Source organism: Marmota flaviventris, chromosome 6 (assembly GCF_047511675.1).
Source record: "Marmota flaviventris isolate mMarFla1 chromosome 6, mMarFla1.hap1, whole genome shotgun sequence".
Taxonomy (NCBI): Eukaryota; Metazoa; Chordata; class Mammalia; order Rodentia; family Sciuridae; genus Marmota; species Marmota flaviventris.
This window is the reverse complement of record NC_092503.1, coordinates 106,509,119-106,534,921: the sequence shown is the minus strand read 5'-3', so window position 1 is coordinate 106,534,921 and position 25,803 is coordinate 106,509,119. Positions and strand designations below refer to the sequence as shown.

The window sequence follows — 25,803 nt, the reverse complement described above, 5'->3', positions numbered from 1 at the left end:
TTGATTCATCCTTTTCTTGGAAGGGCTCTAAGATCATGTCCAGAAATTTATCTTTCATGGAGAACAAGGTTGCAAAGAACTCCCCACCCCTTTTAATTCCCTCTTCCCCACTGGCCCAAGAAGCAGACACTTGGACATGTCATGAATTGTGTGCGCTTTTGCTCTGACTTGCCTTGTTACCCCTGGCCAGCCCAAGCAGCTGAGGTCTGAGCTTTACTCGCCCTGCATTGTTGTGCAATATTGGAAAATAAAAACAATCCATCGGTCTACACCCCTCAGACTGTGGTGACATGATCAGGGTTCTCTTGAATCTCTATGCATTCGATTTCCTCTCTCTCCTTTCTTTTGGCACGTTTCTTTTTCTTGTGGTGCTTTTTGGAAGGAGGGAAAAAGGTTAGGAACACAGGTAAAATAACAAAACAGTGCAGAAGTGTGCAACCCCCGGTGAGCAGCAAGCATTTGAACAGTGTGAAGGTCAGGTTCGAAGGCACAAATAGGAGGGGGACCAACCCAATAAGAAAAGAAGTAATATTTTGCAAAATGGCTGTCCCATGCTCTTGCAGGGAGCTTTTTATACACTGTGTTCGGGTGTGCTCAGTTGCCAATACAAATGTGTAAAGCAGTGGTGCACAGTGGTCAATGGCAAAATTTAAAGTGTAGATAAGGCACAAGATAGAAATGCAATCCATGTCGACGTTCCATAATGTCATTAAGCCCAGAACGCCCAGCTCAATTGAGGTGACACTAAGAATTAACCAGAAGTTTCCCAGAGGGTGGATCACTAGGAAAAAAGTCAGGATTAACACCAGGAGAACACCAAAGCCTGCAATCAGAACAGGCACTGTGACAGACAAGCTGTAATGGTCCATGAAAACGAAGGAGGGGTTGAACACGATGAACCGGATGCTCTTGGAGAGGGACAGGGGCCTCAATTTTTCCAGCACTTCTATGACTTCCTTCTGCTTGTCTCTGCTAGTCCTGGCCACCAGATACAAGCGAGAAGCAATGATGTTGTTCTCATCCCCTGCCTTGGAGAAGATGATATCATTTCGAAAATGCTGGAATTCTGGCTTTTTTAAAAATGAGCTTTGTAGGACACTGATGAAGTCACTCTTGTTGTTGGCACTAATGTTGCTGACTTTCAGAAAGTGGTAGTACTGCTCTACCCAAGACACTGCAGTAAATCCACTACAGAGCCTCTGGAGGTCCTCCTGGACGCTGCTGTTCCAGTATTCAAGGGGCTCGTAGATGTAGAACCCTATCACAGGGCTGTAGTTGCTGAAATATTTCTGCTGGACCATGGCATAGGAAACGCTTGGGGAATCACTGGCTAGTAGATTGATGATGTTGGCTCCATCACTGATCTGCAAGCACCCCATGAAGGAGAAGGAGGCATAAATGAGATACAGGATGACAACAAATGGCTTCACATAGATATTGGTAATCCATTCATTGTAATGCTCACGGAGGAAGTGCTGAATGAAGTGGTGCTGGTAGGGGTTCGTCTCGTGATGGGATGTCTGTTGATGCCCATCACTCATCACTGTCTGGAACCACACAGGTTTGCGGTCCAGGTATTCTGCAGAAGGGATCTTGCAGCAAAAGATGCTGTGGTAGCGGTTTTGCTCTAGTTGTCCAGCGAAGACCAGGCAGGAGCCAAAGAAAGAGAAAATGTAGAAGTAGTTCAACAGAATAGAGACACACATGTTTTGACAGAAGACCTTCACAGCCTCTATGTTTGTGAATGGGCTGGCCCCCATGCCAAAGGTGATGAAGTACAGGGAGCTGGTCATGGTATAGGTGACCATCACATCAGAATAGGCATCTGCTACCCTGTCTTTGAAGGGTAAATTCTCTTTGGTTCTCCGCCATCCAGACAGAAGCTCAAATACTCCTTTAGTTCCATGACCTAATGTTTAAAAAAGAAGAAAAAGAATAGTTGTTTTTATTTTCTTCTAGTTCAACTGAAATTCCATATAGATTATCTATGCTAAACAGACATATTCTAATCTTCTAAGTGCTGTGACCCGCTTATCACATCTCAGAGTATTGAGCTACACACAGGATGTATTTGGTATTTATTTCCACTTTAGTACAGCCCAAATATATTGGTATTTTGGGCAAAGATGAAGCATTCATTGTCTGTTCTAGTAATCTGACAGTGGTAGACCTAACATTACATTGTCACACAATTTATCACATATTGTGTCTCTAAATGAATCATAAGCGGTCCAGTGCAGGGGCTGTTCTTTGTGTACCTTTGACATCAGTTCAAGTACTTGGTCAACTTACAGTTCTTAACCTCTATTTCAAGGTGATTAATATACTGATATAGAAAGTTATTAGATGATAATTAAAAATGACATGAAATTGATTTTTATAATGTTGATAATCTGCTTAGTGGCTAAATAGAATAGAAGCCAATTCATACAGAACTGATTAATTAACATTGAATGTGAATAAAAAATTACTAGGTCATGCAAAGAGAGGGCAAGATCTTCATGGTGAGAGATCACAGCAAGCACTTTCCCTTGGGCTCCTCAGTGAGCTTTAATTCACATGGAGTGGATGCTAACTGGTGCCTTTTCTTTATTTAAGTAGATGAAGAATGCTTGTTTTAAACCAACCTCTAGAAGCTTTTGTTAAGGGTTAATAGGCAAAAGGTTTATTCAGCAGATATTACTAGAACACCCACTGTGTGCCAGATTCTGTTAGCTACTGAGCTGTCATTTTCAGGAATTTGATAGTTCTTAAGATATCATTACTTCCTTACTGGCAAAAAAAAAAAAAAAAAAAAAGAAAGAAAAAAGAAAGTAGCTGGGAAAATAAAGTGTTACACCATATCTACTGTTAGAGTCTGTAAACAAGTCAGGATGGCGCCTGGCAAATGTTAGAGTCTGTAAACAAGTCTGGATGGCGCCTGGCATTTTGCCAGAGGGAGTGGTTTGTGAAGTAACTCCAGCGAGCCATTAAGTGTGGAGATTCCTTATTGGTTGACTGCTGTATCTAGTTTATGCTAATTAAGATAAGCTATGTGGAATGTATATATACCGCTCCTGTCCTACAATAAACGTCTCCCACTCCTGCTGTATCAATGTACACAAGTTGTTCGTCCCCTCCCCCGTTATTTTGCTGCGGCCGGACTGCGGCATCTACCACCCCCTCCCCACTTTATTGAGTTCTCTGAATTGGATCTGTCAATCACCATTCACAATATATCTGTTGGTGACTTTCTGAATGAGTGGAAATCTTCATAGATTACTCTTGCCCTTGTAGGAAGAGCAACCCTAAACACAATCCTTTTATGTGAATGGATACAAGCTGTGCTTGGGCTGTTCTCCAAGAAATCCATTAGACAATGATGCAGCTTAAAGGCACAAAATGACCTAATTCACAAAAACCTGGAAAATGGACCTTGTGTGGCATCTAGATATTGGAGTTATGTGTTCCACAGCCAATTCACTTAGTAGGGCTTTAACAAACATAGTACATAACTGGAGTCTTATGATAATCATACTGAATTTGGGCTGCTGGTAGATTTTGCTAATGACCTACATGATTCCTATCTTTATTTACTTTTATTTGAGATTGCAGCATACATGATTAAAAATCTTACTCCCCAGCCTGCTTTTTTTTTTGGATGAAAAGCCTTAAGTATTTTATTCTAAACTTGTACCTCACAGTACAGAATTTTAAAAAAATTCCTATCTTTTTTAATTATAACATTATAATTCATATTATACATATAGAGCACAATTTTTCATATCTCTGGTTGTATACAAAGTATATTCACACCAATTCATGTCTTCATACATGTACTTTGGATAATGATGTTCATCACATTCCACCATCATTAATAACCCCCTGCCCCCTTCCTTCTCCTCCAACCCCTCCGGTCTATTTAGAGTTCATCTTTTTCTCCCATGCTCCCCCTCCTTACCCTACTATGAATCAATCTTTTTATATCAGAGAAAACATTTGGCATTTCTTTTTGGGGGATTGGCTAACTTCACTTAGCATTATCTTCTCCAATTCCATCCAGTTACTGGAAATGCCATGATTTTATTCTCTTTTATTGCTCAGTAATATTCCATTTTTTATCCATCCATCTACTGAAGGGCATCTAGGTTGGTTCCACAGTTTAGTTATTGTGAATTGAGCTGCTATAAACATTGATGTGACCGTGTCCCTGCTGTATGCTGTTTTTAATCCCTTTGGGTATAAACCGAGGAGAGGGATAGCTGGGTCAAATGGTGGTTCCATTCCCAATTTTCCAAGGACTCTCCATACTGCTTTCCATATTGGCTGCACCAATTTGCAGTACCACCAGCAGTGTATGAGTGTACCTTTTTCCCTACATCCTTGCCAACACTTATTGTTGTTTGTTTGCATAATAGCTGCCATTCTGACAGGAGTGAGATGAAATCGTAGAATAGTTTTGATTTGCATTTCTCTAATTGCTAGAGATGATGAACATTTTTTCATATATTTGTTGATTGATTGTATATCCTCTTCTGAAAAGTGTCTATTCAGGTCCTTGGTCCATTTATTGATTGGGTTATTTTATTTATTTATTTATTTTTTGGTGTTTAGCTTTTTGAGTTCTTTATGTACCCTAGAGATTAGTGCTCTATCTGATGTGTGAGGGGTAAGAATTTGCTCCCAAGATGTAGGCTCTCTATTCACCTTACAAACTGTTTCTTTTGCTGAGAAGAAACTTTTTAGTAGTTCTGGACAATGCAATATAACTGGTAGTCATCTAAGGATGTTTATTAGAAAACCGGAGAACACTTTATCCTAACAGGCATCATGGAGTCACTAATAAGAGCCATAACCTGCCTTCCTTTGGAATTCTTTTATTTAAAAAAGATCTAAATATCCATTTGACTAAGCTACTGCTATATGCAGCTGAATCTATTCCTAACCAATAATGTTTTGTCGGTGAGTTGACATTTACTAAGACCTCTTTTAAGGGAATGTAAGGAGTCTTGCTTCATAATTAATTTGATTATAGTATTTGTACTTTTAATTGTATATATTATAAATCTTTGATTCTAAAGACGCCTTGACTAATTTTGGGAGCTGTTATTAATTACTAATTGTTACTAAAGGGAAATAGGTATTGGGGATCTTCTTACCTCAAATATAAATCCAACTTATTTTCCAAAGTTCTCTGTTCTTGATCTCTAGGCAGGAAAGATAAATTTACCCTAATAAGTAGGAAGGGTTATGAAAACTACTACAATACTACTTTTGAGTAAAAGGCAAGTGGTTTTTATTTTTAGTTATTGAGGCAATAATCTATTCTTTCTTACATTTAATTATGAGCTCAACATATGTGTCATTGTATTAAGTCCAATGATTCTTAACAAATAACACTCAGTATTCATTCCTATCTTTTGTAAGGCTCCTTGACTAAACAGGATACTGCCTCTTATTCCCTTGACAAAAATAAAATATTAGGACAGTGGTTAAGGTAATTGAAGTAATGCTTTAATTAGAGCACCTCTCTTCAGAAATGAGGACTCTTGCTATCTTTGTAGTCACAAGGGGCAAAAGCTACATGGCACTGTGACTAAATTTGCCTTGCCCCTGCTGATGGTCATTTTAATGGAACATTAGGTACACTATGTAGGCCAGATTTTTGCTTTATGTAGTTCAAAGGTCTGTATGTGTGAGAACATGAAGATAAACCACACTATGTTAGGGAATCATTTTAAGTGAGATAGAGACTGAAAACCTGATCTCCAAACATAGCATGTTTCATTCATTGGGTCATGTATTTTACAGAGCTTTCCTGTTGATACACACTCATTCGATTCTCTCCATACTCTGACCACCTCCTAAAAGTTGAAATTTATTACAGACTGGACTAACGTTGTCCACAATCATGCCCATGATCAGTCTTAGCTTTTTGGTTTTGTTCATGTCATTTTTTCTGCTTTATATTTCAGCCTCATTGCTAGCCATATTCATTAATCTGTTACAGGTCAGCACAATTATCATCTTTGTTATGAGGCATCTCTGGTGACCCAAAATGTCATGAATTTTTTCTGTTCCTTAAACTCTTACTGTAGTGATTATATACTCATTTTGGCCCTCAACCATGGGCTATTTTGTTCAGAAACAAAATGTCTTTCTCAAGATATGTTCAATTTTTTTTTTTGGTTAGATTGCAAGTTCTTCAAGGGCAGGCAATCCATTTTATGTAGAATATGTGACAAAGCAATAGATGATAGATGCCAAGAAATATCCTTTAATTGATTGAATTAAATCAACTGTGATTCTTGAGTCTAGGTGGATCCAAAAATGATATCTTTTTTTTTTTTTTTTTTTTTGTGGTGCTGAGGATTGAACCCAGGCCCTTGTGCATGCAAGGCAAGCATGCTATGCCAACTAAGCTATATCTCCAGCTTCCCAAATCACATCTTTTTATCATAAAATCTAAAATTTAGATTTTATGCATCTTTATATGCTTATCAATTTTGTCCATAAGAACCATATACTATTCAATTCATTATGTATTTATTTAAAGTTTCTGTATATAAGGACTTTTTCTAGCCAATATATGACATAAAGATAAAAAAGAAACACAATCTTTTTTAACCTTGTCAATCTGGGTCATTTTCACTTGGATAATTCTGAGTTCTGTTTTAATCATATCTTCTAATGCAACTGCTTTTAAATTAGGGAAATATACATGGAAAAATATATTGCCACTATGACAAAACCATCAATACCTCTGTAAAAATAAAGAAGCAGGGACATGAAATAAGAATAGAATATGTGGAAGTGATATTTTGTGTAGATATTACTTTCAGTGCCATTGAATCAGCTTGAGATTGCTTCTCTTACTGCTGTAGAAAAACTCTCTGGTGACATGGCTAGGCCTAAAGTGGCTTTTCTCAGAACAGAATTATTTTCCTAAAAATCCACTACAGTCTTTCCAGATGACATTTTTATCTCAAAACCAATCTCTCCAAACCCATGAATCCAAACAAAATAGTTTAATAAAGATCAACTCCAATTGGAACTAATTCTAACTGACTCCATTAGTACTCCCTGTTGGGATTTTCTTTGATATATTGTTTTAATAAGCACCCTATGTGGGCTTCTAGTTCTTTTTAATCAGTGTAATTAGAATTCTCTATAATTGCCTTGGGGAGATATGTGGGTGGGTTTCCCTTTTCTCTTGCACATGTTAAGCTCTCAGTAGGACATGAGAGTTTGACCTTTACATCAGAGACTTAAGATATAAAGGTGAAAAAAAAATACTACTTCTCATGACCTACTCCAAAGAAAGTTTCTGCTTTCTCTTTGCAGTTATGTCTTCTTTGGTTAGCTACTGTTTCAATAAATATGCTTATGGATGCCATCCCTAAGCACGGGTGGAAAGAGCATTTTGACTTTGTATTGGAATTTTTGACTGTGGGACCGCCAAATAAATAAGTGAATAATATATGAAACAGTAACATCTTAGTCATCTGAATCAGCTAAGCAATTGGAAAAAAAATCTAGGTAATTAATCAGCATTTTGAGTTATTTTTTTACTTGTTTGGCATTACATGAGATCAATTGATCATGTATTCATTCTTCACTATAGTCTTTAGTTGGCTGTTTCCGACTTGGGATGATCTGAAGCAGAATCTCACCCTGAGCATGATCCCATGCCTAGTAGCTTCCCTTTGCCCTCTGAAGCCACCCCAGCAGTTTGAAGCCTCTCCTCTGTTTCAAATCACTTTAGGGCACTTACTCCTATGCTGGGTTGATTTTCCTTCAAAGAAGCTCCAAAGAAGCTTCTCACTGTCTAGGGCAGTCACTCACCTTTTTGTTTTTGAATCCAAATTATTTGGCATTGAATAAGTGCCTAATATATATTTGTAGAACTGAGTGTGCTATGATCAATATCTATTTTAACACATCCTTCTCTTCATAATTGTTATAATAATCATACTACTTTAAAAATATCAAAAGGTACAGTTTATATAAAATAGATTGTTATATTAGTTATATCTATTACTATTTATATAATTCATTATCTATACTATTTGTTATTTATATATTTTATAGGTTAATAAAAATATAAAACACAACTTCAATAATAACATTTATTATCAGTTCTTACAATAATTATTAAGAGTCCTTTATTCATCACAGGATTTAGAAATAGATATAATTTGCCTCCTTTTACTGAGAAGAAGACTTGATCAGTGTTATGCAATAATTTTTGGTAGAAGTGGTAATAGATGCTAATGATGCCTAATTGTAAAATCAGCATATAACTCATTAAAAATTTGGCTGGTTCAGCATTATGAATGTCAAATAGGAATTGGAATGTGAAAGGTAGGAACTTGTTTTAAGATGCTATTTGATAAATTAGAAATGGACCATAAGGCACTCCTGAAAAGGTTTTTTAGATATTTTCTAATCCTAAAGTTGTCTGAGCTGGAGGTGGTGATAAGTGTGTTTTCATAGACTACTTTTCACTAAAATCTCATCTAGAATAAATAGGTGATTATCAAGCCCTATTAGGTTGTCAGTTCATTAAGATTGTCCAAGGCTTTTACCTCTTGGTACTTATATAGCCTACAAAGACAAGGGGTAGGAAGTTACTCAACAGAAATTCTCCAAACTGCTGCTTCCTGGGGTATACTGTGTCTGATGATTTCACCTGGAAAACTTTCATGGTGCTGTGCAATAGGGAGGGTCTAGGTTCATGTTGTCTTTAGGTAGTAAGTGACTTCTACTGAAAAGTCTACATTCCAGTGCATGATGAAGGTAAAACACAGTAGAGGGAGAGGGAGGCAGGAGACTACAATCTGGAAAGTAATCCCATGCACCTTGAAGAAGGTTAAAGGATTTTATTCACTCCCTTATGAGAAAAAAATTGAATGTAGTATATCAGATTCTCACTGTATGGTTTTCAAAGCTTTTGAGCATTTTATATATCTCTTAATGTACAAGAAAAATGCAAATAATGTTAATCCAGAGTTTGCATTCATTCATTTTTGAGAATTTACAGTTCCACATATAGTTTAAAAATTTAAAAACCCAGTGTATATATGTATGTGTGTGTTTGTACACACAAATACACAAAAATCTACACATACACATTCTATACGTGTGTGTGTGTGTGTGTGTGTGTGTGTGTGTGTGTGTTGGAAGACAGAGTCCAATACAGATGAGAGATGGAGGTAAAACCATCTAAAACCTACTGACTATTACAGTAGTAATAGTATTACTTTCATAATTTTCATACTTTGGGCAAAACTAGGTAAGTAATACTGTTCGATATTGTAGTTAGTAGCATATTCCCCTGAACAGACTTCTTGAGTTTAAATCTAAGATCTTCTACATTGAGCTCTGTGATCTTGGACAGTTATTTACTATTTTTTTTCTTCCAATCTCTCCATTTATTCATCTATAAAATGGGATAGCAATGGGACTTACCTGTAAGAGCATTATGAGTTTTAGATAAATTAATACATGTGCTTGGTCCACAGTAAGTACTTTATGGGGTGGAAAAGCACAGTGCTGGCAACTGCAGGATGTTTGATATGAACAATGTTCCAAATCACTGGCTTCTGAATGCAAGCTTCTGAATGCAACATGGTTACTGATACCTTCACTGCCACAGCTGAGCTAGCTTTGGGGGATCCCTGGAATTCTTTCCAGCTTTCCTTGTCACAGGACCTGGCTGCTGCCTAGAGCTGAAGCATCACCACAGAGCTAGTACTCATGAAAACTTGCTTTCTTGCTCTCTCCCTCTCTCTGATAAAAAGTATTACCATTGAACTTTTCATTATTTTTCTTAATACTTTTTATGATTTCTAAATTTTATAAATGAATATATATATATATATATATATATATATATATATATATATATATATATAGTTTATTGGAAAAAATAATAAAAGCATCCTTCATAGCTGGGTCCTGCTAAGAAGGCCATGGCATTGTCAGAAGCTAGTCTGGTGCTCAAAACAGGGCTTAGTGTTGTTCTGTTGACCACAGATAATCTCATGAAAACAGCATCAGGAAAGGCCAGTCTGTGACCTGGATGGATTGAGGCAAAACAAGACCCCTCCATAACCGTGAGTTAGCCCAAATAGGACACAAACAATGCCTGAAAGCTAAAATGGTTCAAATTTTCCATCAAGAACAACAGGACTAAACTGAAATTGATTTCCAGGCATGTATGAGTTTATTGGGATGAATCCAACTATTATGTATAGCCATAAAGCTCAAATAAAAAATTGAAAATACCAACAGAACTGACTGCTACTTCTTTACTAAGTTTGCTCTTACACAAGAAAACATGGAACTTAGTTTCTTACTGTGTGATTTTTTCAGAACTGTTGTACATTTTATATAGTCTTAATATATAAGAAAAAGCACATAATCTCATCCATTGTTTGCAATCAGTGATTCAGTTTGCATGATATTCTTTCCTTCTAGAAATGAAAATTATTAAGATAAATGATTGTAGAATTACTTTCTCTTCTTGATGCTAACCAACCATGCTCCCTTGCACCCTCTTCTAGATCATGTGACACTGACAAAAATAATAAAATAAAACCATTCTAATACCCTTTGTATAAAATCATTCAATGGCTCTCAGTGATATGGGATTTTATTCATTGCAATAAGTCAATAAACCTAACTTTTTTCAATTATAGTGGTATTTCTCTTGGTCTTTGACTGGAGTTTATTAATACTTTTTGACAAATATTTTTGGAAAATGAAAAATATTTTACATTAAAACTTTTGTTTGTTGTTGATTTTATAAGTTGTTATCTTTGAGTATAGGTGTTATAGCAGAAGCACTGGCTGACAGGTTAGTCCAGGAGAATTTGAATGTGCAAACCATACATATCATCCATAAGAGGGGTGGCTTCATGGCAGAATCGATATTTCAGTTGTGTTCTCACTGAAAAGAGAGTGCCAGTTGGACATATGAGAAGCGGAAAGATCTTCTGAGAGGAAGTTAACAAGGATGTATTATGGCAGAAAAAAGGAGGAGCCACATAGAAATAAAAATTCATTGCTTTAGGCAGAGCAAGGCAATGAATGGAAGTATTAGGAGTGGGCAGAAAATTATGTGATCTTCATGAGGAATGGATTGGTGATTTATAGACTAAACACAAATGTACACATTTGTTTAAAAATAAAGACCTAGAAAACAGTAGTTTATAGATTAAATGCAAATATTCACTTTAAAAATAAAGATCTGGAATAAAGGATCATATTAAAGAAGATCTTAAGAAGAATGAAAATTAAGATAGCCTTAGAATTTATTGAGCTAAAACCATTTAAAGAACAAAGATTGATTAGAATATTTAATTAATTCATTTGAAGGTTATTTCCTGACTGCCTCCTACTGAAAAGATATGGCAAAATGTGATCACTTTGAAGTTTAATAACTCCTATTTGTCCCATTTGAAAACCATATCACATCCATATGTCTGAATTTAACAGTTCATTAATTGCAAGCTTTTGGGATCTTTTATCCCATAAAGAGTAAAATGGATGATGACTTAGGATTTCTGTAGCACCAGGAGCTGGAGATGCTTTTAGAATGTCTGATTCAATCATTAGGAAATATATTTGAAATGAAAGGGATCTTACTTTGCAAATTTAAGTTATGCACAGTCTCAGGATATATTAAGTATCATTCTAGAGAAACACTTCAGAGTTGTAGCACAGATTCTTAATGAAAGCATAATGCATCAAAGGGCAGGCTTTCCAGGGGCATCCCTGAATGTTTTGCTACTTTTCCTATCCATGAAGATGAAATAAAATCATTCCATAGCAGGAATTCTCTCTAAACATAATAGTCAAATTCAGTGGAAACTCAATTAACCAGAAAGCTCAGGAATGGGATGGCTCTGATCATTTGAATAGTCATTAAATTAATCAAGCAGAACTTCCTTTTAGATTCTGCTTTTATTGGTTGGTTAACTTTATTGGAAAAGGTTTTTCTAAAATGCATTAGACCTGTATCCTGATCTCTAGTCCTAAAAATGGAAAAAGAAAAGGCTGCATGTGTAGCAATTAAAAAGATAAACACTGGTGTTAGGCATTTTGGTTCTTATTCTGACTTCATCACTGTATGTGATTGAGGAGAATTAGTTTAATCTCCAAAAACCTTGATTTCTCATCTGGAATATTTTAAAGAGTTGATGCAAATATGAAATAAGATCATAGTTGTCACATGCTTAGAATAGTTCCTGGCATATATAGAAATTAATATTAATTATATTATTATTTATTGAATAATATATTTTGGAGTCATCATTTTCTTGTGTGTCAAAAAACACAAGGTAATTTGGTATATTAGTTAAGGCTTTAGGCAATGTGGGTTTAAAGTTTCTCACTATCATCTGTTAGATATTGGCCTGGAATAATTGAACTGCTCTGTGGCTCTATCTACTAACTTGCAAAGATTTGCAGGTAAATGGATGGAGTTAGAGAAGATAATGCTAAGTGAAGTTAGCCAATCCCCAAAAAACAAATGCCAAACATTTTCTTTGATATAAGGAAGCTGATTCGTAGTGGGATAGGGAGGGGGAGTATGGGAAGAATAGACGAACTCTAGATAGGGCAGAGGAATGGTAGGGGAGGGGAGGGGGCATGGGGTAATTAATGATGGTTAAATGTGATGATTATTATTATCCAAAGTACATGTATGAGGACACGAATTGGTGTGAGTATACTATGTATACAACCAGAGATATGAAAAATTGAGCTCTATATATGTAATAAAAGTTGTAATGCATTCCACTATTATATATAAATAAAAAAAAATAAAAAAGAAAGGGAATAACCAAAAATACTTCAGAGGGTGGCATAACACATGTGTACATTAGTACAAAGACATGGTACACAATTATTTCTCCCGTAAATATAGTTGTAAAAATGTGTGCATTTGTGTTGAGTGAGCACCAGGCCTAAAACAGAGTTTAAAATTTTCTTCTGTTTGGAATTTTGCTTTTTTGTCTTTAGAATTGTGGTAAAATGCTGATATACAAAGAGTTTTGGTTAACTAGATTCAACTAATTGAGCTATTTATATGTGTGTTCTTATTAAGAACTAATTCTATTCTAAGCTAATAGAATTGCTCTCTTTTGGCAGGAAGTTTGCTGAAAGGGAGATTTCTAGTCTCTAAGTTATTCTGTGACTCAGAGCCAATCAGAGTCACTCTCAGGAGTACAAGAGCTGAGTTTCTGGGCAGCAGGCTGAGTTGTATCAAGGAGACCTCTGACAGAAGATCCTCTTAAAGTGATGGAGTGTTGTTATCTGAAGGGATCTTTGATAAGTCCGGCCTTCCTTTTCAGTGGTAAAGGGCTTTTCTCACCATAGTTGCCTGCAATTTGTCCCTTTTCAGCTATCCATGGCTTAGCTTGGTTTTATTGCAATGGTTTGTTGCAATTTAATGCAAAGAAGTTGTGTCAGAGAATGTGTGGTGTTAAATCCTGAAGGCAGAGGATTGAGAATAAGGGATGGAGTAGAAAGCAGGATGGTGGAAGGCTGGCAAGATCAGGCTTTAATACTTATACCCAGATTCAAATCCTAGCTGCATCACTTCCTAACTAGGTAACCTTCAACAAGAAACCTCTCCATGAAGGTTTGCTTATGTGTAGAACAGATATAAGCATCTATCTCACAGTGCTGCTGGGAATGATAAATGAGAGGGTCCTCATAAAGCACTTACCACAGCCCTTAGCACATATTACAAACTCAATAAACATTAGCCATCATTTAAAAATTTATGGGTGAATAGTCATTTGAGATCTTAGCTATAGGCTCACAATGTACTAAAATATACTTTTGAGAATCATTCTTGAAGTTATCTACAGAAATGACAGTTATTATAGCACATCAGGACCTTATTGCCCTCTTATGATAAATCTTATTCCTTCTTGATAATCCCTGTGGACTTGTCCTGCACATTTCCATTAGGAGATTCATCAAGAAATAATAATAAGAAACAGTTCAATGAAAACCCTCCCAGAAAGCTACTACAGAACAGCTAACTGTGCTCTAGGGAAGGATGAGTTTAGTCACATGACTGTCAGAAAGTTTAGGCAAATTATTTGAAGGTTTCCATTGCTTAGAGATATATGATAATTCTAGAGCTTTTTCAGCAATTACAATATAAAATGACAAAAAACAAAACAAGCTTACATTGTTTCAGAACAGTCTCACCTATAAGTATCTGACAACAAAGGAAGAACATTTCTTTCACAAAGAAATGTTAAAGCAAAAGCTAATGAAAGCAGGTCAGCAGTTGTAAAACTCTGACACTTTCTGAGACTTCTCAAGAGGTAGACTATATTAACCCTGGAGGCCCACTTCTCAAAGCAATCAATGAACAAATCAATAGATATTAATCAAGAACCTACCATATGCAATTCACAGTGCTATGTAAGAGCACATTCCACCTTCCCCCTGAAGTAGATTTCTTCTACATTCCAAAAAGGTTCACATGCTACCAAGATACTTTCTGAAATTTAGAATGTTCTTTCATAATTAGAGTTAAAATTAGTCACATTGAAACTTCTAAAATCTGTTCCCAACTGTACCCTTGCGTATCAATTATTTTGCCACATACACCATACTTCAAATACTGGAGATGGTAGCGTGGTACCTTCCGTGTTTTCTGGACCAATCATGTCATTACTTCCACTGTTATTCAGATAATATCTGCTTAGAATCCATCTGCAGCAAAAAGAGTGAATCCAAAGACCATGTCTCAATTTTTGTTTTCTGCTCAGTATCTAGCAGTGTTGTGGACATGTAGGAATTAAAGGAATTTTGTTGTTGTTGTTGTTTTTAGTCTAGTGCTGATAAAATATTTTGTAGATAAACTTGCTAAGCTCAAAAGCAGACAGAGCAGATAGGGAGTAGCAGATGATAACCCCTTTGATGTCTCTTAATTACAGTTAGGGAACCACAGTAGAGGGGTTGAGATATGTATGCTGTAAATTGCTGTATTCCTCCCATCTTCTCCTATGCTGCAGAGGGTAATATCACTCTTATAATTTGATGGATGGGTAAATTATATAACAGATGCAGTCAAGTCAATATTGTACAAAACCTGTCCTCATCAACTGAGGATGTCCTCAAAGAAAAGACTGCTTTCTCTTTCATGAGACAGAGTATCTTTGGAATAATTTGTAGATAAAGTTACGAAGTTCATCAATGAAATATAAGTAAAAGATGTAGATTTCAATATTGGCTCTCCATTCTCCATGTGGCAGGGCCCGTCGTGTTTGTCAATGGAGTTGCTTGCCATGTCAGAATAATGCTAAGAAAATTGTACTATGTGGAAATTTACAAACGGAAAATTTTTAATATTCAACTTTCATAAAAGAGTAAAGATCTTGGGAAGACTCCTTTTATAAGCATAGTGGTCCTTTATTTCTTGGGGCAAATGAGCCCTTAAGATATGTAATGTGAACAAAGACTGGGAGCACTTACTATTGCCCTGTAATAAGTGAGGAGATGTACGCAAAGGATCCCAGTGAGTGTTGCGACTGAGGCTCAAGATCTCCTTGGAAGGCAGACATATTACTTACTCTCCAATTAATGGTCAAGAAATAAAGACACAGAACAATCAGCAACATGCAGAGCATATGGAGTTCTTTAGTCAGAAGGACCAAAACCCACATCATCAGTCTCTTGTCCCAGTCTAATCTCTGTGAGGGCAGTGACTGGTTCTTGTCGCACCAGTACTTATGGCAGTACGAGGTACTGAGTAAATATTTATGGTAAAATTGAGAAATAAATGGGTCTCCCTCAGCTTCTAAGCTTTGTGGTGTTCTAGGAGGTTGACATGGGGATACCTGTTTCCTACTTCTCATGTTTTCATGAATAGGGGATCTCCACTTCACTCTCACCTGGGCAGCAGTAGAGGGTATTTCTTTCTTACCGTTTGCTTTTTGACCATTCTTTCTTAAGTGTTGGGAATAACTGATTCATTGACAAGAGCCTGATAACACTTGTGGCAACTTATCAATGGGTTTGCTACTATTCCTTGAAAACAATAAGTAAGGTAAATCTCATTAAGCTGAACCCCATTTTTCTCCATTGTACCATTTGTATAATTTATAAATAGAAGGGTCAAGGCTTGCCTTCAGCTTGCTCATTCCCTATGGGAAATCACTCTGGTCTTGCTTTTCAGAAGGGAAGGCAATCACCATCTCTTAACAATGGACTCTGGTGTACTCTTTCCTAACATTGACTGGATTTGTGTGACAAACCCATCTTCTGTTACTGGATGTCAAGTAAATCTTGGAGAAGGGGGTTGGCCTTGAAGACCTAACATTCCCTACTAGGAGAAAATATAAATTTGAGATTTGTTAGATGAAATCCCTACACTGTTCTCTAGTTGGATATGAGGTCTCCATTCCAGCTTTACTAGGGACTTTGGGAAATATGATGACACCATTTACAAGGGTAACACTTTGACTCTCTTTCCACTGCATAGAGCCAAGGAAAGAGGACGGTTGATTGAGATGACTGATTTCCACACATCATCTTGAGATGATCAATGAAATTGTACCTCTCTAATTCACTAGTCTGAACCAGATACATAGTAGTATGTCATAAACACACCATAGTGATGCTTCTTACATTTGTCATTACTTTGTCTTTCCAAAACATTGTTTTGCATCTTAGAGTGTATTTTAACCTATATAATTCTATGCTAAAATTTTAAGTTACCTCCAGAGACTTTTTGTCTCATATTAATTTTTAAACATCTGTTGAAAGAGTATGATTCCCATTATTAAACTTGATCCTGTGCTTCTTAATTAGTAATTAGGCAAAATAATATTTATGTCCAGATATGGACATATGTCTGTTGCTTTTGTCTTTCCTGACTGAGAGTGGAAACTTGGGGCCATCAAAAGAGTTTCATCAGTGATGCTGGAGATTTGGCATCAGTTTGGTGTTAGCATGCTCCTTCTCACATTTGTTTTCAAGGATAGTTGTAAGTAAAGTGAACACAAAGATCTGAGCTAAGAAGCAATGATTTATCAGTTGACTTTTGGCAAAACAAGTTGGGAGGATACTGGTATCCATCTGGTTAAAGGCAAAGTCATTTCAGCAAGACATGCATCCCTTGCAAGAGAAGCAAGATGATGCTAGTGTGGGAAATAAAGAGGAATGAGGAATGAGAACAAGAGAAGTAGAGAAAGGACAGAGAGAGGTGGAAGAGAACCAACCTTGCTTTTTGAGTTGCTACTGGTTGGGGGCCATTAAGTTCTCCCTATTTGTCCAATCATAGAGGTCACTATCTTCCTGTGGAAGAATCGGGAATAAACTGAAGCCTTTCCTCTAACATCCTTCCTTTAGGGAGAATATTAGAAGCATTCATAAATGGAAAAATATTTGCTGCTACAAGAGTCAAGGAACAAAATACCAAAGCAGAACATCAAGGCAGATGCAGGTCTCCACAGCAGGACTATAAAATTTCACATATGGCAGAAATGCTGGGATTCTCAAGAGAATTTTTCCCATATTTGGCACATAGTTAGAAATTGCTCCCCTATTGTTCTTGCCATCTCACTTGTTTTGCCTACTCTGATGTAACATTTGATGCCACTTTGTTCCCTGAGTTTTCACTGTACTTTGATTACCATGGATGCTTAGGAAATATTTTTGATAAATTGAATACAAATATTTCCCCAACCAAATGGGATGTTATTTGAGAGAAGGCTGAGATACAAGTCTACAGTCCTCCATAGATGTAACATAGGTGTGTTACTATTCTAATGGCTACTGTATACTCAATGTGGTTTTGATTTGCATTTCTCTAATGACTAATGATATTGAACATGTTTTCCCTCCCTCCCTCCCTCCCTCCCTTCTTTCCTTTTGGAATAAAATCCAGGACCTTGTACATGATAAGTAGACATTCTACCATGGAGTTATACCCCTAGTCCTGGATAAAAAATTTCTTATCTAATATATGATTTGAAAATACATTTTCCCATTCTGTGGGGTGTCTTTTGGCTTTCTCAGTGGAACCTTACAAAATATAAAAAAAATTAATTTCATTGAGTCCAATTTATCCATCTTTTCTTCTGTTGCTTTTGGTTCGGTGTCAGATCTAAGAATGCTTTTCCTAGCCTAGCCAAGGCATAAGAAATCACTCCTAATTTTTTCTTAAGAGTGTTAAGGTATTAGGCCTTACATATAAATTTATAATCCATTTTTTCCTTAAATTCTACTTAGGCTATGGGAAAGAGATCCAACTTCTTTACTTTGCATGTGGATATATAGTTGTCCCAGCATCATTGATTGAAAGGACTATTTGTTCCCCTTTGGATTACCTAGACTTGTTAGAAATTAATTGACCTTACGTAAGGATTTATTTCTGAAGTCTCAATTTCATTTCATTGTTCTATATATCTCTTCTTGTGCCAGTAACACTGTGTCTTCATTACTATAATTTTATACCAAGTTTTGAAATCTGAAAGTGTGTGTTCTCTGATTTACTTATTCAATATTGTTTTGGTTATCCTAAGTCACAGCATTTCTGTATGAATTTTAGGATGACATTGTCAATTTCTCAAGAAAACCAGGGAATTTGGCAAGAATTTTGGCAAGAATTGCACTTAATATAGAGATGAATTCGGGGAGTGTTGCCATCTTAAAAATCTTAGGCTTCTGATCTATGAACATGGAACATCTTTTATTTATATCTTAAGTTTCTCTCAACAGTGCTATGTAGTTTTCAGAGGGCAAGTTTAATACTTCTTTTGGTAAATTTATTCCTAAAAATTTCATTCTTTTTAATGTTATTATAAATGAACTTATTTTCTTAATTTCATTTTTGAATTGCTTATTGCTGTTATATAAAGCTACAATTAATTTTAGTGTATTGATCTTGTCTCCTTCAACCTTGATGAACTTGTTTAGAGTTTTAATGCATTTTTAGTGGATTGCTTAAAATTTTCCAATATAAGATCATGTCATCTCCAAATAAAGATAGTTTTGCTTAATCCTTTTAACATGAATGCCCTTTATTTTATTTTCTTGCCTAAGTGTCCTAGATAAAACCTCCAGAACAATGTTCAATAGGATGAGTGAAAGTGGACATCCTTGTCTTTTTCCTGATTTTCAAGGGAAAGCATTGAGTCTTTCACCATTAAGTGTGATGTTAGTTTTGGGTTTTTCATAGATGCCTTTCACCAAGTTAAGGAAATTCCCTTTTATTGATAGTTTGTTGAGTGGTTTTATCATTAATATTGTCAGAGTTCTGTGTCTATTTATATAATCATGTGGATTTTTTTTCGGGGGGGGGACTGGGGATTGAACTCAGAGGCACTTGACTACTAAGTCACATCCCCAGTCCTATTTTGTATGTATTTGGACACAGGGTCTCACTGAATTGCCTGGTGCCTCACTTGCTGAGGCTGGCTTTGAACCCGCAATCCTCCTGCCTCAGTTTCCCAAGCCACTAGGGTTACAGGCATGCGCCACTGTGCCCAGCTCAATCATGTGGATTTTTACCTTTATTCTAATGATATGATGTATTCATTAATTTTCATATATTAAAATACTCTTGCATTTATGGGACAAACTCCACTTGGTTATGGTGTTTTATTCTTTTTACATGTTGCTGGATTTGGTTGGCTGGTATTTTGTTGAGAATGTTTCCATCTATATTCATAAGAGATATTGGCCTGTAATTTTCTTTGCTTGTGATGTCTGGCTTTGATATTCAGATAATTAGGGCCTCCGAATGATTTGGGGAGTGTTCCCTCCTGTTTCTTTAAATCTCTTAAATAGAAAAATTGTTCCTTCCTCTTGTGTCTTGCAAGGTAACCTCCTTCATTCTGTTTATAAATTACAGCACATCTAAACTTCCTCATCAGTCAGTACTTAGGGAAGTACCTATGTGATTTGAACCAATTTATTCTCATCACTAAACAGTATTTATAATGCTCCCACATGATTTAAGCCAATTTAGTTTTCCCATGAGAGAAGTCAGGTGGGAGATGGAGATGTTGCGTCTTGCAGATGTGCAGCTGTTCAGCAAAGGGAGCAGAGAAGTGCCTGAAGGACACTTATCCTAATGAAATCTCAGGATCGCACAGATCACTCTGATGGTGGGGATGATTACCCTACCCCCCAGACTCTAGGAAAGGGGGTTTTGCATCTGATTTCCAAAACCTGTTTCTTTCTTTCTCCCTCCCACTAGAGTCCTTCCTCCCACCTTAAAACTGAAGTTGCTACTAGCTTGAGTTCAGTCTATGAAGGTTACTCATTGATGAATTAAAAATAACACAAGCAAGCTAATAGCTATAGTTGGAATGGGTATTCATTATTATTGTTATTGTTATCATTATTATTTCCTTGCCTAATTCGTATTTCTGATTTTACACAGGGGAATCAAATATTTCATAATAACCATAAAAACAACAAAATGAGTTGTCTGATTCTGGATGAAAAAACACCTTCTTACTCCCCTTATAACTCTAGGATTTATGAACATGCTCCCTGTAAATATTGTACAATTAGAATCCTTCAATTTTTCATGTTTGATTTGCATATATTTTTTTTAAATCAAGTTGCACAGGTATTTACTTGGTATCACTTGTATTCTGAATACTGAAGGATTATACAGGGTGTTTCAGACACTTCCTATTTTTAGAGGATTACTGTCTCATTAAGAGAAGGCATTTATTTAAGAAATACTTAAATAAGAATTTGAGACATTCTAGTGGCACTTTCATCTAGGGAAACAGGCATTTGTGATTCACCTGCTCTGTTCAATATGCTGCTGTTAATTCAGAGGTGAGGTAAAAGCATTACAGCTCTAGGGAATGTGCAAATGGAAGCTTGTCATGAAAGAAAGGATTCTAGAACTCAGAACGATGACCAGGATATGGTTGAGAAAGAAATAGGAGACATTAGTGATGAGTTCAGCCTGAAGATTAATTAGCAATGGTTTTCCATTTTGAACAAAGCAACCAGTTTTTTAAAAAAATATTGTCTAATTTTCTTTACTCTGGTCTCCTTTTCGTTAGATATAAATAAATTCAAATTCTGCTCTTCCTTTTCCTATGATGGGGTTATTGTAAAATATAACTTACCTTAAGCCAATTTCATTTGCTCATAAATAACCTCTGTACATTTTTGAATACTAAAAGCCTTGATGTGTTTCTTTGTTCCTAAGGAAATATATTCACATGGTTCTTTTCATTTAAAGTCATAAAATGAATCATTTTCCTTGGAGCCCTTTAAGAAGAATTTTTCTGAAATTATTATGACTCAGGGCTAAAGGTCTGGTCAGCACATTCACAAATACCCAGAGAATTTAAGCACAATTTCCCAATACCCAATTTCCGTGCATGCATTTGAGAAAAAAGGTTCATCCTCTTTTTGAGATTTGCAGGTTAATTTTCCTCTCTCCAGATCTGTTCTGTCAGTGGAGAAGGATAGTTCAAAAGGAAAAAAAAATGACAAAAATGCTACTCTTAAGCTTTCTTTTTTTCTTTTTCAGTTTTGGGGATTAAACCCTGGGCCTCATGCTTGTTTGGCAAGCCCTCTACCACCACATTACACCCTAGCCCCTTTAGAATTTTGAATTTGAACACACAGATGAGCACACATGTACAAGCTTTCTCAGCTAAAAACTTTTTTAATTTTCTTGAATACTAAAAGAAAAATTGCTGTGTCAGTATCTTAATTCAAGCACAGAAATATCTGTAATGGAAGAGGACCTGTTTATTCATTTATCCTTTCATTCAGTATGTATTTATTGAGTATACAGTGTGCACTAGCCACTAATATTAGCACTGGAATACAGCAATGATCAAGGCAGAGGAAGTTGATGCCCTCATAGAGCTTACATTCTAGTGAGAAAGAGAATACTTAACATGTTATGTGATTATGAATTTAAAAATGTAAGCATAAAAGGAGAGTTAGAAGTACCTAGAATAGGACTGGGAGTGAGTTTTCTCCTCCTCCTCCTCCTCCTTTTCTTCTTCCTCCTCCTCCTCCTTTAATTTCTTTTTAGAGATAGTATCAGGTTAACCAGCTCCTGGACTCAAGTGATCCTCCTGCTCATCATCCTGAGTCACTGGGACTACAGCATTGCACAGGTTAGGGATGGTAGATTTTGGATAGGGTAGTTAACAAAGACCTCACCAAGAAAATCATGTTTGGAAGATGGCCTGGAAGAAATGAAGAAGCTAGCTGTGGTGTCTTTTAGAGGAGTTTTCTAGGTAGAGCAAAGCTTATGTGGAAAGTCAGTGGAACAGGATGCCTGACATGCTCAAGGAGCAGCCCAAGGCCAGTGTAGTGGACTGAAAGAAAAGAGCATCAGTAGGAGCTGAGCTCAGAGATAGGATCAGGAACAGATGGAGCCTCACAGATCATAGTGAGGACTCTGGCTTTTATGTTGCATTAGATGGGAGGCCCTCGGACAAAATCACCTTTGTTGTTATGAGAAGAATAAAAGGCAGGGTACAAGCTAAGAACCATCAGTGCCAGTTAGGAGGCTTTTGCAATACTCTACAGAGCACTGATATATTATCTAAAGCTGTGTCTCTGGTTACTTTGAGCAGAGGTTGGCAAATGACAGCCTGTGAGCCAAAATCAGCTGTCTGTCTGTTTTAGAAATACTCCTTATTAGAACACAGCCATGTCCCATCATTTACATATTGCCTGTGGTTGCTTTTCCTCCATCATCATCATCATCATCATCATCATCAAATTTAGTATCTGGCCCTTTACAAAAAAGTTCGCCAGTCTTTGACTTAGAATCTCCCAGGAGGAGAATGACACCAATGAAGCTGCTTCCTGAAATGCAAAGCTATGCAGGAACAGTCACTTATTCTCATCACTTCAGTTCTGTGTGGGCTCTGAACTTAGAGAAGGCAAAAAGAATGATATCTGGGTTTTAGTAAAAGGGACAGCATGAAAAATAAGACTATTCTTTCAACAGAAGATACTGATAAATATCTTGGAGGTGAAAAAAAAGAGATACTGAATACCATGTAATCACTGGAGAAATATTCTTTGAAAACATTTATCAATAAAAGTGTTTTTTTTTTTTTTTTTGCATTGAAAATTGAACCTAGGGTCACTTTACTCCTAGGTTACATCCCCAGTGCTTTTTATTTTATGTGTTGAAAAAGGGTCTTGATAAGTTGCTGAGGGCCTCAAATTTGCAGTTTTCTTGCCTTAGCCTCTCTGGTAACTGAGATTACAAGTGTGTACCACCTTGCCCAGCTTAAATTAAAGTTGAAAATGCTGGAGAGACATAAAAAAAAATAAACCCATAAGTAAATATATAATGACCAAAGTACCAAGAGCTTTGAAGGAAAGGGTTAGGGCTTAATGAAGAGAACAATAAGAGATGTAATTTATCTTAGGGCAGATCAATGGAAACATCATTTCAGTGAGGCCTAAAGAGGGGAGAAGATGAAAAAGGAGTATAACATGAACAAGGAAAGGGTATACCAAGTTGGTAAAACAAATGGAGAATTAGAATTAGGAAGAAAATACAGACAGTAGACACACACACACACACACACACACACACATAACCAGACCTTTGACAGGAATGAAGAAAGAATAATGAAATGTGGTTGGAGAGGAAGAATAGGCTGAAAAATATTCAGTTTGAGATCATGTGAAGGAGTTTTGATTTTATTGAAAATTTAATGGGGAACCATTGAAGGGGATAAGGCAAGAGTGTCATACAAAGTTTTGCTTCTACATAGCACCCTGGCTACAGTGAAGACTAGATTGAAGAGGCCACTAATTAAAGTCTAGAGACCAGTCAGGAGCTAGTTTGCAGTGTCTTTAGAGTTAGATAATGATGGTAGCTTAATGAGTTGGTGTCTGTAGTTTAACTCAATAAACATCTATTTTATACTATGAATTAAATATTAGTTTTGGTTCTATGTTGGGGAGTAAAGATAAATATTTCTGTTTCCAATAAACCTATATACAGCTAACAAGAGTAAGAGAAGTATACAAATAGTTGTTATATGTAGCCTACTGTGATAAATTATAAATTCTATATGACCACTTGAAAGAAGAGTACTATTGGAGTCCAAAGGAAAGGTATTTTCTACCACCTTAAGTAGCTAGAGAATGGAGTCATCACTGTATCCCCAGGGAACACAATACCTCATGTTCCATAGAGGCTCCTGAAATACTGGGAAAAGGTGCTGGATCATGTCTCTGGTTTCTTGTCTTATAGCTTCTAAACATACTGGTTTGAGATGGATGTTCCAATCTCAACCTGTTTCTACACTGCTCTGTTGCTTATAATCACCCTGTTGCCTGCCATCAGGAGAGCCTGACCACGCTCTCCAGCCTGCAAGATGACTACACCCTTTCCTGAACTAGCAGCCTGCTTTACCCCTATTCTCCTCATAGCCAGTTACTATTGTTTGTTGGACCTCTATAGGCTTAGTAATTGTTTTCTGTCTTCATAGTGTGAAAAGAAGCCAGGAATAAGAAGTGAATGCTCCAAATAAGGTGACATAGTTAATTGAAATCCAGGATCTCATACGTTTATCCTGCATTGGGGTCAGGCTTATTCAATTCAGGTTGGATGTATAGGAGAGTTGCTGACTCCCAGCCATTTCAAGAGTCTCTTGCACACACTAGGGGTTTAATAAATATTAGTTGAATCAAAACATAAAAAGCAAACTGTTGAAGTTTCAGTTAGGTTCTTCCACAGCAGTCATTCACACAGGTAAGACAAGGATGTTTCTCCTCCTAGATGAGAGGTTGCCACGCCCCATTCTTTCCATTTCCCTCCAAGCTAGAATCACCTTCCCCCATAGGATTAATCTCATCCAGTATGGGCCATATTACAAACCTTACTCACACTGAGAAACAGAGCCTGGAAATAGGCCAGGAGTCATAGTCCATGGTTCTTTGAGGGTAAGGAATAGAGTACTGATTAAAACTAAGTGGTTGAAGCTTAGAGTTTTTTCCTTTTATCTGCCATATTTAGATGCTATGACTTTGGGCAAATTTCTTAACTTCTGTATATCTTAATGACTTAATTTATAGGAGGACAATAATGAAATATTCCATGCAGGATAAATCCCTGAATGTAAATCTTGACATGATATCAGTGTTAGATATAGGGTAACTATGGTGAGAATTCTGTGGTGACATGCATTGCACATATAGTCCATTGTGCAAATTTGGGCTATAAGGGGATTTGTAGTTTCTCACAAAGGGCTCACCTCCATCATTTCATTAAGTTTGTCAATAACATGTCCTTGACTTTTTTTGGATTTCATTTACAGAGTTATGTTAAGTTTAATGTATTATTACTTATTGAGATATGAGATTACTACTTATGCAGAAACTTGATGTTAATTGTAAGTCAATCTAGGAAAGAGAAAATTTCAACTCAGACACATTTCTTCCCATCTTTGTTTTTTAAAACAGAACCACTTTAAACCACACTGGCATAATGCCTGCATTTTGTTATTTTCACCTAGAACTCCCTTTGAAATAAACATGGAATCTCAGATGCAGTTACAAGTCTCTAGTGGCCAAGTGGAACTGGTGGTAAGGGATGCTGGGATTTAGTGCACCTGAGAATTAAGAAATTTCTTCAATGAAGACTATTTGCCTGTTCTTCCTAAGATTGTGCTATCTATAGTCTAAGAATTAAATCTTAGTCCAGAGTCCTAGTGTAATGGTTAATTTGAATTGTCAACTTGATTGGATTAAGAGATGGTGATGATCAAGAGGCTTATGATGTCAACGAGGATGAATCTAGGAATGATTGGAATGTGGGAT

General features: G+C 36.4%; 1 protein-coding gene across 1 annotated transcript in view; it reads right to left on the bottom strand.

The window, feature by feature from the left end:
* Window positions 1-275: 275 nt before the first annotated feature.
* The window catches only part of Ptchd4 (patched domain containing 4), a 185,036-nt gene continuing 159,508 nt past the window's right edge, over window positions 276-25,803 (bottom strand). The window contains exon 3 of the mRNA XM_027938286.2: window positions 276-1,909. Coding sequence (XP_027794087.1) covers window positions 276-1,909 — 1,634 coding nt within the window. The remainder of the gene's footprint in view (window positions 1,910-25,803) is intronic.